This window comes from Anolis sagrei, chromosome 1 (assembly GCF_037176765.1).
Source record: "Anolis sagrei isolate rAnoSag1 chromosome 1, rAnoSag1.mat, whole genome shotgun sequence".
Classification (NCBI taxonomy): Eukaryota; Metazoa; Chordata; class Lepidosauria; order Squamata; family Dactyloidae; genus Anolis; species Anolis sagrei.
Window position 1 is genome coordinate 139,519,728 of NC_090021.1, and position 15,417 is coordinate 139,535,144.

At 41.1% G+C, this 15,417-nt stretch overlaps 1 protein-coding gene across 1 annotated transcript; it reads right to left on the reverse strand.

Moving 5' to 3' along the window:
• Window positions 1-6,181: 6,181 nt before the first annotated feature.
• Window positions 6,182-15,266, reverse strand: C1H13orf42 (chromosome 1 C13orf42 homolog). Its single transcript, XM_060771033.2, has 3 exons — window positions 14,850-15,266; window positions 8,367-8,514; window positions 6,182-6,426 (listed from the first exon to the last, which is right to left on the reverse strand). The coding sequence occupies exons 1-3, from the start codon at window positions 15,264-15,266 to the stop codon at window positions 6,182-6,184; spliced, it is 810 nt and encodes a 269-aa protein (XP_060627016.2).
• Between the last annotated feature and the right edge of the window lie 151 nt (window positions 15,267-15,417).

The window sequence follows — 15,417 nt, forward strand, 5'->3', positions numbered from 1 at the left end:
TTAATCAGAGGGTTTTTAAAAATCCTGACTTTTGAAAAAACTTTAACCAAAAGTGCTATTGCCTCTTTACTTCTTAAATCAGTGTAGGACATGCTTTTGCAAAGTAAATGTGTACCAGACACGTACAATTTCACTTGCAAATGTTGTCGAGGTACAGATATTTACCTGATATGTTCCCATGTTTCTTCACCATACTTCTCTATAAGAAGAGCTTTGAGGCAAGTGTTGATAAAACCATACTGTGGAAAAAAAGAGTATAGAGGAGTGGACAGAAGGCAGACCTAAATCTAGACGTTTGCAGCAAATCAGTTTATCTCAGTTTCCTACAATGTTTCCTAAAATGGTCTAGCCAATGATCTCTCATAAATGGAGCACAGGGCAATGCCATTCCCAGCGACTAGTATTAGAAGCATTATGCCACTGGTTCCAGACATAATAGACAGCCAGCACTTGCTTTTTACTAGCTATAAGTAACTAGTTGGGTTGATGTGAGTTTTCCGGGCTGTATGGCCATGTTCCAGAAGTATTCTCTCCTGATGTTTCACCCACATCTATGGCAGGCATCCTCAGAGGTTGTGAGGTCTCTTGGAATCTAGGAAAGTAGGGTTTATATATCTGTGAAATATCCAGGATGAGAGAACCTCTGAGGATGCCTTCCTTAGATGTGGCTGAAATGTCAGGAGAGAATGCTACTTGAACATGGACATGCAGCCCAGAAAACTCACAGCAACCCAGTGACCCCAGCCATGAAAGCCTTTGAAAACACAAAAAAATAGTTGTTTGTAATTTAATTTTCCCCAGTAATAATTTGTAGCACTCAGCTATCCCCACCCCCACCCCACTTAAGGATAACTAAAATTTATTATTTCCACTTTTGGACACAGAGAAATGGACAACCCCCTTTAAAAACTGTATCACTTGTGCCACTGTTTGGACCTTGGAAGAAAGACCTCTGCAGCTTTGATCAGTTGATTTTAAAAATAATGTTCCAAGCTCTCTTTTTTTAGTTCTTATGGCTAGTGACTGAAAATAGGACTTAGTGAATTTTTCTAATTCCATCTCAGAGCCATCTAACCCAATGCATTCAACCCACTTTTCAGCAGCAAACTTTCCAAAGTAATTATGCCTTATATTAAGAAGTAGTTTCTTTGTACTCTCGTGGATTTACTGTAGATCAATTTCATTAGCTGACTTTGAGCGGAGGGGAAAGACCCATATACTATGAAAAACACTATAAAAATGCTGGCTGCCTTTCCCCTCCCCATAGTTTTCTACAGTTCCCAATTCAGGACAAGAAGAAAAAAATGCTTTCTTACCATAATACTGATGCCTTAAACTGGGCACAGCAGACTGTTTCTAAAGCTGGTAGTTGTTCTGAGCTAAGATGTGGCTACATAGCTGACCATTAAATGTCCTGTGAACAGAGACCAGGATTGTCCACAAGGAATACTGTGCATTGAATCTCTGAAGAATATAAAATTAGAATGCTCAGGGTTGGGGATTACTAAAATAATTGGCCTCCTTATAGTATGTAATGAACGATGGAAATAAAGCACTGACCTTATTTATTTTTATTTATTTATTTTCAATATTTCTATCCCGTTCCTTCTCAACCCCCGAAGGGGGACTCAGGATAGCTTACATTTGGTAGCAATTCGATGCCACTATATATAACAGAGCAATATAATAACAATTAAAACAATAAGTAAAACATTCATTAAAACAGTAAAAAACAGTATTAATAGCCGTATCATCATTCCAGTCAATTCCATATCGAATTCCATGTCTGTTGTCCAAAAGCTTGGTCCCAGAACTACAACTTCAATTTCTTCCTAAATTACAGGAGGGATGGAGCTGATCTTACCTCAGTGGGAAGTAAGTTCCACAGGTGGGGGACCACAGTCGAGAAAACGGTTCAGGACCTGCCTGTCTGCGCGACCGCCTCCTCCCCTACGAGCCCACATGGTTAAGATTGTTCTTTATTTTAATTATTGTATTGTTTTTAAGTATTTTTTGCACTACAAATAAGATATGTGCAGTGTGCATAGGAATTCCTTCATGCTTTTTTCAAATTATAATCCAGCCCTCCAACAGTTTGAGGCAGGCATGTAGCCGGAGGGGGGGGGGGGGGGGGCTTGAGGGGCTTCAGCCCCCCCCCCCCCCGAAATTCTCATGGTGGTTCACGAAAAGGCCTTACTGGTGCATTACTTAAACTGTTATGTTTATTCATATCATGATCTGATCACCATACTCAATATATCCCATATGCATAGGGGTATTGGGGTAATGATGCAAAAGGTTTGCTAGGCTAGACCCTCTTTCACTCAGACTCAGCCCCCCCCCCAAAAAAACCTCAGGCCCCCTCAAAAAAAACCCTGAAAAAAATTCAGCCCCCCCCCCCCCCCCCCAGAAACGAAATCCTGGCTACGGGCCTGGTTTGAGGGACTATGACCTGGCCCTCTGTTTGAAAAGTTTGAGGACACCTGATCTAGAACATCCCTAGAGAGGTATCCTCTATAGGAATTTTCTAGGTCTTCCAGGGAGGTTCTGTGATGAACCAGTGGGAGCATATCATAGGCTCCTTTTACATTGCCCTATATCCTAGGATCTGATCCCAGATTATCTTCTTATCCCAGATTATCTGGCAGTGGAGACTCATGTAATCCAGTTCAAAGCAGATAACCTGGATCAGATCTTGAGATTCAGGGCATTGTAAGAGGGGCCCTAGAATGCACAAACCCCCTTGTCATCTCAAGGGTTACAAAACTTTTGTAACCAAAAAAGAAATGCAAAACTTTTGATACAAGTCTTGCTTACATGTGAGAATGGAATAAGCAAATATTTAATCCTGAGATCAGAATCGAACATTTGCCAGACTTGACAAATTGAAATGAAAGACAGGGAGAAATGCTATGAAGCTGTTGACCATGCAGAGGAACTTCACAGTACATCTCGAAACCATTTGTTTCATACTGTGTTTTTGTGGATTTCAAACTTTTTCTTCCCTTGAGAAACAAACCCCATGGTAGTCGTGAATCTGTCTTATGTAAATTCCAATTAACAACTACATTATCTGTCTTCTTCTGTGAAGTCTGCATCGGGTGTTTATTAAATAGGCTCTTGGGTACTGTGAACATTGGTTTCACAACGCACCAAAAGTATTCTCTTGCTGCCGCTCTGTGTATATTTGGTGATAATGATTGCTATTTCAGTTTTCCAGCATCCCCATCTCTTGTATGCCAAAGTGTGGTTCATTCAGTGAAAATACAAAAACCCTTGAAAATAGGACTAAAATAGGATCATGAAAAAGATCATAATTTTCTTCCTAATTCTTGTGAGAAGGGTGAGGTTGGAGCACTGCAGTGTATTATACTGAAGGTCCACCTTGAAGGCTGGGCCAGAAATTCCAGCTGGTTCAGAATGTGATGATAAGGTTGCCAAACTGAAATTGCTTTGGTGAACATACATCGCTTGTGTTAAAGGATCTTCACTGTTAGATTACCTGTTGATTTTCAAAGATAATTCAACCTGAAAGCCTTAAATAGCTTGCAATCAGGTAGTTAGGGACAATTTTGTTCTATCTGAGGCAGGCAAAAGATCTGTTTCAGAGGAGCTGCCCTACATGGCACCATTTACAGATTTGAGCACAGCTTGGAAGTAGCATGTGACAATATCATCATTGTCTGTAATGCATTACTTTCAAAAGTAGAAGGAGCATAATAATATGCCCCTTCTTGTAAATAACATAATAACATAATAGTAAACTGAGTCAAATTTACAAATAACAATTTCTTACTTCCAACCAATTGCCTACTGTGATAGATAGTTATTAAAAGGCCCCATTGCTCTTATGCCTTCTGGCCTTAATTTGAGAAAAAAGATATACTTTGAGATTTTGAAACAAATTTAGTAATTCTTTCTTGAATCTTTACTTTTTTCTACATGAATTGGTAGGTATGGATAAACCTGAAGATATTTTGTATATATTCAATGGCGCCTAGTGACTTCTATACTGCCAATATAGGCTCAGCACCTTGGAGAGATTCTTTAAAATTTGGGGTTTATTCCAGTCCTGGTTTCCCTGACATGAAAGTCATTGTTTGTGCTCCAGCAAAGGAAGAAGGTATACATAAATTCAAAAATATAAGAACTGGGCCGGCTGGTAGCACAACTGGTTAATCAGTTGCAATAAATCACTGCTGACCAAAAGGTGGCAAGTTCGAAGCCCGAGTCAGGGTTGAGCGCCCAACTATTAATAGCTGTTTAAAAAATAGCTGTTAAAAAAAATGCCCAGCTCACTGTCGACCTAAGCAGTTCGAAAACAGCTGTGAGCTGTGAGTAGAGAAATTAGGCACCACTTAAAGTGGGGAGGCTAATTTATGACACCATAAAAATGCTGAAGAGCAAGGAGGAAATACTACGATCAAAAAGGCTCGATGTCATAGTGGACGAAGTCACAGCTGTGGCCGAATCGAGCAACCTCCAGGAGGATCCGAAGTGGAAGAGCTGCTGAATGGCCTCTATCTGTCTGTATGTCTTGTATGTCAAAAATGGCATTGAATGTTTGCTGTGTATATGTACATTGTCATTCACCCTGAGGCCCCTTCGGGATGAGAAGGGCAGAATATAAATACTGTAAATAAATAAATAAATAAATATGCCAGTAAAAGTTGGTTACAAAAAGCCAAACAGATTTTATTTAAAAGATTCACAAGAAAAATGCCCAGACTTTCTGCAATTAAAAAAAGTCCTGGATGTGTATCCCTGAGGTAGGATTACTCAGGCAGGAGGGTATTAAATAGTAGTGCTGTGCATGGATCCCTTTTCTAAAATGGTCTTGGCCTGATTCATCTGGATTGGTTGGTTCGAACGTCCATAACAACACCACCTCAACAGAACAGTGGTGGCCAAACAATGCCTGCTTTCGGTTTCTTTCGGCTACACATGGAGTGCGGGGAGGGAGGCAGGCACTAGAAAGGAAAGGATCCTAGGAACAGTGTTTTCTTACACCTTTGCCTTAAACCCAGGTCTCCTTGAAAGACAGAAGGGAAAGGATCATGGAAAGGATGGTTTCTTAAGTCTGATGCTGAAAAGGAGAGCCGTGTAAGTTCCTCATTGCTGCCAATGGGCTGGATCTTCTCAGATATTTTGGTTGCCAAGACAAAAACTGCTTTTTTCCATAAGCCAATTCCAGGAAGCTCCTGAAATTGGATCCGGGTACCCAACTAAATTAGGATACCAAAAATGAATTGTGGTCCAACCGAACTGCATAAACCTAGTAAACAGCTACTAAAGAAGCATTCATATATGTTATAAAGAGGTTTAGCACAGCTGGTAAATCATCAGCAACTATAAGATCTATCAACCAAAAGGTTGCAAGTTCGAAGCCCTGGATTGGCGTGAGCTATCAACTGTCAGCCCCAGCTCATTGTTTACCTAAGAAATTCGAAAACAGCTTTAGCTGTGATTAGAGAAATCAGGTATCGCTAAAAAAGCAGGGGAGGTGTTTTACGACGCCATAAGGAAAGAAGATCAGAAAATGCTGGGTGACCAAAAGGAAGGAGGAAGTCCTGATGGCTCTTCATCATAAAGGATGGAGCAACAGCACCCCCTGGACTCAAGCCCAACCTTCCATCATGGCACCACCTTCTGTTCTGTCTATCTGTGTATTGTCTATACAAATCGGCATTGAATGTTTGCCGTGTATGTGTACTCTGATCCACCCTGAGTCCCCTTTGGGCGGAATATAAATAAAGTGTTGTTGTTGTTGTTATTATTATTATTATTATTATTATTATTATTATTATTATTATTATTATAGAAAATCACAAATAGCATGACCATGCAAAGAAGGTGCTGGCTAGCTATCTCTCACAGCATAACGGGAATTGTCCAATTGATTATCATGACACTTGAGTTATTATATTCTATTTATGTGGCAAGGACAATTAGAAAAGGATGGGTTGTGTGTGTGCAACTGAGGGGCAGATGATGCCTCTTGTAGACTACAAGGCATTGCACTGGAATTGTAATAGTCCACTATCAAAGTAAAAACCTGTGAGCTGCATGCATCCAAGAACTAAAGACTATTGTAACCTTCTGTACAAACAGACTACAAGTCTGAAGAAAGGACTTTTACTGCTTAGGCGGCCCTTGCATGGAAGGGATTCCACACTCCGCATCAATGCTGTTCTTTTGGGCACATTTTGGGCTTAAACTTCAAAGTGTTGAATGCTCCCTCCACAGCTTTAGGGAGGTACATTGGGTATCTCTGCAATTTCTTTCTGGAGCTGATTGTTCTTCCTTGGCTGCTCCTTTCCGATTGGCTTGTTGTCTTTGCCGCTAGTATAGGGTCCTGGGAATGTCTCCGAGGGGCACGAAGAATCCAGTTGGAGTGCAAGCTGTGTTCCCTTGAGCTAGTGACAACTGAAAGGAGAAACCGCCCGTTAGAAACAAGACACCTTTCACCACAATGTAAACTTAGAACACAACAGAATCCTTTTGGAAAGTACAATTGCTTGTTTGCCTGAGTGTGTACCTTCAAGTTGCCTATCACCTGACAGTGACCCCCATGGACTTTATAAATTTTCCTAATCAAAGAGTGTTCAGAGGTGTTTTTGCCAGTTCCTTCCCCTAAAATATAAATCCTTATGTCCTAAAATCCTGAGCTATAGAATCATATTATCACAGATTTTGAGGAGACCTTGTGGGCCATCGAGTCCAACCCCCTGCCAAGAAGTAGGAAAATTGCATTCAAAGCACCCCCGACAGATGGCCACCCAGCCTCTGTTTAAAAGCCTCTAAAGCAGTGTTTCTCAACCTGGGGATCGGGACCCCTGAGGGGGTCGCGAAGGGGTGTCAGAGGGGTCACTAAAGACCATCAGAAAACACAGTATTTTCTGATGGTCATGGGGATTCCATGTATGAAGTTTGAGCCAATTTTATCATTGTTGGAGTTCAGAATGTTCTTTGATTGTAATGAACTATAAATCCCAGCAACTACAACTCCCAAAAGGCAAGGTCTATTTTCCCCAGGCTCCACCAGTGTTCACATTTGCGCATATTGAGTATTTGTGCCAATTTTGGTCCAGATCCACCATTGTGTGAGTCCACAGTGCTCTCTGGATATAGGTGAACGACAACTCCCAAACTCAAGGTCGATGCCCACCAAACTCTTCCAGTGTTTTCCGTTGGGCATGGGAGTTTTGTGTGGCTAATTAGGTTCAAATCCATTGCTGGTGGAGTTCAGAATGCTCTTTGATTATAGGTGAACTACAAATCCCAGCAACTCCAACTCCCAAATTACAAAATCAATCCTCCCCCAACCCCACTAGCATTTACATGTGGGTGCATTGGGTATTTGTGCCCAGTTTGGTCCAGTGAATGAAAATACATCTTGCATATCTGATATTTACATTATGATTTATAACAGTAGTAAAATGACTGTTGTGAAGTAGCAACAAAAACAATGTTATGGTTGGGGGTCACCACAACATGAGGGACTGTATTCAGGGGTCACAGCATTAGGAAGGTTGAGAACCACTGCTCTAAAGGAGTAACCTCCTCCCCACAGAGTTCCACTGCTGAACAGCTCTCACAGTTAGGAAGTTCTTCCTAATGTTCAGATGGAATCTCCTTTCTTGTAGTTTGAAGCCATTGTTCTGCATCCTAGTCTACAGGACAGCAGAAAGCAAGCTTGTTCCCTCCTCCCTATGACGTCCCTTCACATATTTATACATGGCCCTCATCATGTCTCCTCTCAGCCTTCTCTTCTGCAGGCTAAACATGTCCAGCTCTTTAAGCCGCTCCTCCTAGGGGTTGTTCCCCAGACCCTGGATCATTTTAGTCACCCTCCTTTGGACACATTCCAGCTTGTCAACATCTCCCTTAAATTGCAGAGTCAAGAAAGCTTGGCACAGAATTGTACCTAAGAAGTGGCTAAATCCAGCCCTTGAGTTCACATTGTATACTCTGAGGACTGGACACTACAAATCTCCACTAGAATTGATAGAAAAGGCCACAATGACTCTGCTGGGAAGTCATAGTCCTGCTATCCTTTTACTAGATTAAATCTGATGTTGGAGAGAATGAAAACTCATTGCGTCAAAAAGGCAACATTCTCATTATTATCTAAATATCTGGAAGGGATGATTAATAAGTGCCATTATTCCATGAAGGAAGGTAGGATTTTAAAATATCTCTTTGTGTAAGAGAAAAGCCATTGCATCTGTATGGTTATGGGTATTTGCGCTGTAATTCAGAAGATAATCTCCCTATTTTGGCATTGATTGTACCACTGTTAGGATCCAATGGTGAACAACTGTATAAATCATCCCCTCTCTGGAAGATGTCACATGTGTACTTACCATCAAAATCAACATCTGCATGTGGATGATCTCTCACAATTATTTTTCTGTGCCTTTCAGCATCTAGCTCTGCAATAATTGCATCAAAATAAGCAATTGCCTCAGCTACCTCTGAGCTGAACTGTGAGACTTTTTTGGTTGTTGAGACCTGTTGAACAAAATTTAAAGGTAAACGAGATAGAATAGGTAGATTCTGTGAACATTCCAGCATCTAAAGGCCTAAATTCAATTCCGAATTCAAACTTGAATGAGGGCCTTTCCACACAGCCCTGTATTCCAGAACATCAAGGCGGAAAATCCCTTGCCTGAGTGTGGACTCATATAACCCAGTTCAAAGCAGATATTGTGGGGTTTTCTGCCTTGATATTCTGGGATATAAGGCTATGTGGAAGGCCCTAAGTCTCACTCAACCACTGAATTCTGTTGATTCAGTGGTTCATCTGTAGCTGGGATTTTTAATTGGATCTATTCTAGCATGGGAATTATGCGGCCTTCCAGATGTGTATGATTGCAACTACCAACATTTTCATCCTTGGCTGTGGAACCAACATTACTGTAAGTGAGCCCCAATGAAACATGAAGGGCCATCTGTTTCCCATCCTTGACTAGGGCTGCAGATACCCAAAAAAGGGCCTTGCGATGGACCGCAGTATTTGAAAGAGCATTGGCAATGTTCTTTGACACAACTTTGAACACAGGAAGACGGTAAAATTGAACATAGGAATGGCACAAGGATTATGAGAATGGATTTTGCTCTGTTATCAAGGCGTCATGAATTGATAATAATTGTTGATTTTGTTGTTGTGTATGATGTGTTTTTAACTGTTTATTGTTGTGATAACCTGCGTTGTGTAAACCGCATTGAGTCGCCTAATTAGGCTGAAAAACGCAGTATAGAAATAAAGCAAATAATAAATAAATAAATAAATAAATAAAGAAAGAAAGAAAGAAAGAAATAAACTATCTCTGCTAATTGGCCAAACCATTATTTTATCCTTTGCTGCAGTTTTCCTTTTAAATTTATCTGGATTTCCAAGTTAGCTGTTTGCTACTGTATTCAATCATTTGAGTGAGGATTAAATCTATATAAATAAAAATCTAATTTTAGTTTGTGAGATTAACCTAACTCAAAAAACCACTGGATGAACTGACACCAAATTTGGACACAACAAACCTATCAGGCCAACGAGTGACCATCACTCATAAAAACACTGAAAAACACAGTGGAAGGGCCTTAAAAAGCCAAAATATAAAAATACATTACAGTGCATGTGCAAAACCACATATATAGATGCAAGCACACACACACACACACACATATATATACACACACATATAAAAATAAAAATGTAATGTTCGTTTCTGGGATCAACGTAACTCAAAAACCACTGGACGAATTGACATCAAATTTGGACACAATACACCTCTCAGGCCAACGAGTGACCATCACTCATAAAAACACTGAAAAACACAGCGGAAGGGGCTTAAAAGCCAAAAAAGCAAAAAGACACTACAGCACATGCCCAACAGCTACTCCCCCTGGCAAACAAAACACAGAATAACATATCCACACTCTCTTCTGGACTACAGCTCCCAGCATCCCCTAGACCAGGCCCTTTAGGAGAGGAAGGTGATCCGAATACACTGCTTCCATGCTGCAAGCTTTCTTCTCCTTGGATTTCTTTGAGAGTATCCCAATCCCTGCATATTTCCAATTTCTTATTCCTGGACTGCAACTTCCAGCAATCCTCCAGATAGATTAGAAAGAGATAGATAGATCAGGAGGACTGCTGGGAGTTGCAGTCCAAGAATATGTAGAGAAGGAAAAAAGGGGAGAAAGAGGAAGGGAAAGAAAAGGTGGGGGGAAGGAAGGGAAGAAGAAGAGAAGGAAAGGAGAGAACGAAAGAAAGGGAAGGAAGGAGGGAAGGAAAGAGGGAGGAAAGGTTGGTCACAGCAACGTGTGGCAGGTACAGCTAGTGTTTTATAATCTTATTGTTTTAGACTTTCTAATAAAAAGACCAAATCAGATACAAAATTCAAAAGCAAACAAATGTAAAGAATGCCATGCATTATATGCATGCACATGACCAAGAGGGGGAAATGAAGTAGTAGATGCTGGTGGAATAGGGCTTTGATGCATCAGTGTGGTCTAGTATCATATTAGAAATGTCCAATCACAAGAGTGAGCAAGAGAGAGAGAGAGAGAGAGAGAGAGAGAACACATCCAATATTCCTCAAAGCATTAAAAAATACTCTTTACTCCCCCTACTGAGTTAAATGCAAACTACTACTAGAGTACTATATATAACCACTATTTACTACACAACACTTTAACAACATTGCTACATAATTAACTCCAGCATGATCCTACTCTGCCAACTCCATTTGCTAGAAAGCAGCTGCTGAGTTCAATGGGTCCATTACATTGCCAATCAAGAGGAAACAGCTTTAGCTAAGGATAGTGTCTCCTCTGAATAATTGACTGGAGGAAGTAGTGGGCTGGATGAAGAAAAACAAATTAAAACTGAATTCAGACAAAACAGAGGAGCTTGCCATCAAGGGTCCTAATCTGAGGCTGGAGGTGTGTCAACCAAGCCAGGATGGGGTTACACTCCTCCTGAAAGACTGTGTCTGCAGCTTGGGAGTGCTCCTGGATATGTCTCTCCAAATGTCAGTAGATGCAACTGTCAGGAGAGCTTACTATCAGCTTTGGCTAATATGCCAGCTGCACCCATTCCTAGATTTGGAGGACCTCAAGATGGTTGTGCATGCACTGTTAAACCTCAAGGTTGGACTTCTGCAATGCGTTACATTGGGCTACCTTTGTATCAAGTTCACAAACTCCAGTTGATTCAAAGTACAGCAGTCAGATTGGGGACAGGAACATCCAGGAGTAAGCTTATTTCACCCATACTAAAGTCACTCTACTGGCTGCCAGTTAGTTCCTGGGGAGAGAACAATGTGTTGGTTTTGATCTTTTAAGCCCTACATGGTTTGGGTCCAGGTCACATATGGGATTGCGCTTCTCCCATACAATCTGCTGCTTAGGACATTCAGGTCCTCTGGGGAGCGGCTACCTCAACCAGCCAGAACCCGACTGGCAATCCTTACCCAAAGGACATTTCCATCATTTGCCCCAAGAATGAACTGCCAGGAGATCTGTGGAATGACCTGCCAGAAGAGCTCTGACAGCTGAATGAGCTGTGGGAATTTAAGATAGACATAACCTATCTCTTATGGCAAGCCAACCTACTGCCTCATCAGACTAGCATTTTAAAGCTAGGATCCTCACTTTCTTGGTGTCTTCTGCCTCTTGCAGAACTCTGGGAAATGTAGTTTAGGGCAGGGCTTTTGCAATTCTCAGCTGGAGAGGTCCTCCCCTTCCCATACTATATTTCCCAGAGTTTTGCAGGAGGCAGAAGATGCTAAGAATTTGGGGATGCCCGCTTTAAAACGCTAGTCTGATGAAGTGGCTAGTCAACCTTTAACTATAAATTTTAAACTTGTGCCCTGTGTTTACTGTATTTAAATCTTTGTTCTGTGTCTTTTAGTCTGTATGTAGCCACTTTGAGTCTCCTTGGGGAGAGAAAAAGTGGGGTATACATAATAATAATAATAATAATAATAATAATTCATATAAATGTGTTTTAATATATGTATTTTACATAATATTTTATAATGTGTTTTAACTGTTGTGCCCTGCCTCAAGCTTTGAGAAGAGGTGGGTAAGAAATAATAATAACAACAAAAATAGTAGTAATAATAATCTGCCTGACCTTCCAACTGCCTGCATGCAATCTCCAACATGGCAGGCAAAAAAAGGTCCCCTGCCAAAAATCCCCCTTGTGTTGGAAATTGCTCACACTGGGGGTGGATGAGACCGTCAGGCAGCTGCTTTTCCGATGGACAGGGGAATTGACCCCTATATATTCCAGTAGCTATTTACTAATAAATGGAGTTTAGGAGACTTTCAAGATCCCTATGTAGTCCTTAAACTATAGGCTGAGGAGGGATCATGAATATGTAGCAATTGTTAGTTTGTAGCTGTGGGTTTTTTTTTAGTAAACAGGAGTCCAGTCAAATCTTGCACTTTAAACTCAGCTTCAGCAAAGTAATGGCCCTTCCACACTGCCCTTTATTGCAGGAGCCGATCCTAGATTATCTGCTTTAAACTGGAATATATGAGTCCTCATTGCCAGATAACCTGTGATAAACAGATAATCTGGGATCAGATCCTAGGATATAGGAGCAATGTGGAAGGGCCCCAAGTTGAGGATAAAGGAGGAAAGTAGAAAATAGATCAAACATGGGATGCCAAAATTATTCAGGACTGGGATATTTGGAAGAACAAACAAGTCTGGACTTAAGAAGATTCATGATTTAATAAGGCTATATGAATCCACCTATTCCTAAAATTAGACGGATCAGAAACTGCAAGCGTATCACCTTACAAATGCAAATGAAGCCCAACCACATTTTCAGTATCCAAAAAAACCAAAACCAAAAACAAAAAAAACCCCTAAGCTGAAGGATTATTAATGTTGTTGTTGTGCAGATATATAAATGCAATGTAGGTTCAGGAGTGAAAAATGTTTTTATAGTATCCTGGACTAAAATGAGATACTGGAATCTCAGGGCCCTTCCACACAGCCATCTAACCTGGAATATCAAGGCAGAAAATCCCACAATATCTGCTTTGAACTGGGTCATCTGAATCCATACTGCCATATATCCCAGTTGAAAGCAGAAAATGTGGGATTTTATTCAGCTGTGCAGAAGGAGCTTCCTTCCTTTCTCCAGGGCACAATTTCTTTAGACAGTTTAACTGGGTAGCAGCCCTTAAAAAGTGGGATAAATAAGGCAGTGTCCTCTGACATGTCTGAAATCTATATTAGGTTTGTTTTTGTGGGGCAGAGGGAAGGTTTTTCTCTTTACCTGCAATGCAAGGTGATGCAAGGTGATTGGTTCACATAAGCTCTGAGGCTTTCCTATTTTTCTCTCTTTGTATTGATAGATCATGGGGGAGGGAGCTAAGGGTCCTTCCACACAGCCATCTAACCCAGAATATCAAGATAGAAAATCCCACAATATCTGCTTTGAGCTGGATTATTTGAGTCCACACTGCCATATATTCCAGTTCAAAGCAGATAATGTGGGATTTTATTCAGCTGGAAGGGGTCTAAGAGATCTGGGATCCAATAGATCCAGATAGAGGGAGAGTCCAAAACACATATATTTAGAGGAAAATAATAGATTTTCGATAAAATAGTAAAGAGTAGAGACATCACACTGGCAACGAAGATCCGCATAGTTAAAGCAATGGTATTCCCCGTAGTCACCTATGGATGTGAGAGCTGGACGATAGGGAAGGCTGAGCGAAGAAAGATAGATGCTTTTGAACTGTGGTGTTGGAGGAAAGTTCTGAGAGTGCCTTGGACCGCGAGAAGATCCAACCAGTCCATACTTCAGGATATAAAGCCCAACTGCTCATTGGAGGGAAGGATACTAGAGGGGAAGATGAAGTACTTTGGCCACATCATGAGAAGAAAGGAAAGCTGAGAGAAGACAATGATGCTGGGGAACATGGAAGGTAAAAGGAAGAGGGGGCGACCAAGGGCAAGATGGATGGATGGCATCCTTGAAGTGACTGGATTGACCTTGAAGGAGCTGGAGGTGGTGATGGCTGACAGGGAGCTCTGGCATGGACTGGTCCATGAGGTCACGAAGAATCAGAAACGACTGAACGAATGAACAACAAATAAATTTCTCCATGGAAAAAAACAACAAAAGAACTTGTAAAAAAAAACCAACAGTTTTTCATTCCTGAATCATGCTTAGCCATTGGCTGAAAGAGGCATGGGTTCAGTTTCTTGGCATGAGATCCATTGAGTCATTTGCCTGAGCTTCTGGGGATATTTCACTCGTCAACCACTTAGAAGTATTTTTTAAAAAATAAACAAACTTTCCATCCCTTTGGATTGCTCGAAAAGGGTGAACAAAAGATAAGAGGCAATCCTATCACAAGGGTCGTCAGCTTTCAAACTAAGTGTGTGAAGGTGCATAAGACAGGGAAAAGAGGCCCTCTTTTTACATTAAATTTAGGTGTTGTATGTTAGCAATGTGACAGCCAGAGACAGCTGTGTTGACACTGACAGCCAGAGTTTTGTACAATGGTGAATTGGGACTTGGGAAAATCCAGGTTTAAGTCCCCATTTTGGCATCTCTCTCATCCTCTTTTCCCTGTCATATCTCACAAGATTATTGTAAGTATAAAGTAGGGAGAGTCATGAATCCTGTTTTGAGCTCATTTATAGAAAGGCATGGTATAAATGAAATGAGCAAACAAACACACAGTCATGTAAGAAGGGTCTAACGGAGGAAAATAACATTACCAAACAAAAACATAGCACTAAAGTCACTAAGCAAATTATCATTAAATTATTGTTGCATACTGTGGGATCCTGGTTTGTTTAGCATCCTTACCTTGGACAACTGTGCATGAGATGGGGCTGGTGACATTTTTTTGTTCTTGGATGATTTTGTGGATGTAGAGGATCCTCTGTCCATAAACTTCAGGTCTTTGATGCTCTCGAGGTATTTTTTCCGCAAGGCTAACAGATCTTGTAGGTACTGCAAGCAGTCTTGAGTCTTGGAGTACATCCATGCCCTTTCTTCCTCCTTCATCTGTCCACAGGCAGTTGAATCAATGCTGGTGGTACTCTTGCTTTTTTTGAGTGGCTCACTGAAGTTGTGCTCCTCACCTCCGATAACGAACATCGAAGTGCTACGGATCAGTCGGACTGGAGTGCCGTTGTAAGTAGGAATCCCATCAGAAAAGCTCCGACGACGAGAGATGGGATGAAATATGGCCTGTATCTTTCTTAACATAGTGCTCTTCATGCTTCAAGCCATCCTTCCATCTTTCACCTTCATTTAGGGCTACTTTGGAGTGCATGAAACTTATATAAACTCTGTTACCTTGTCATTAGACTCCAGTGTCCTGCCGGTTTGGTCGTCTTTTGCTTTGTCTGCTCACTTAGTTCAGACCATT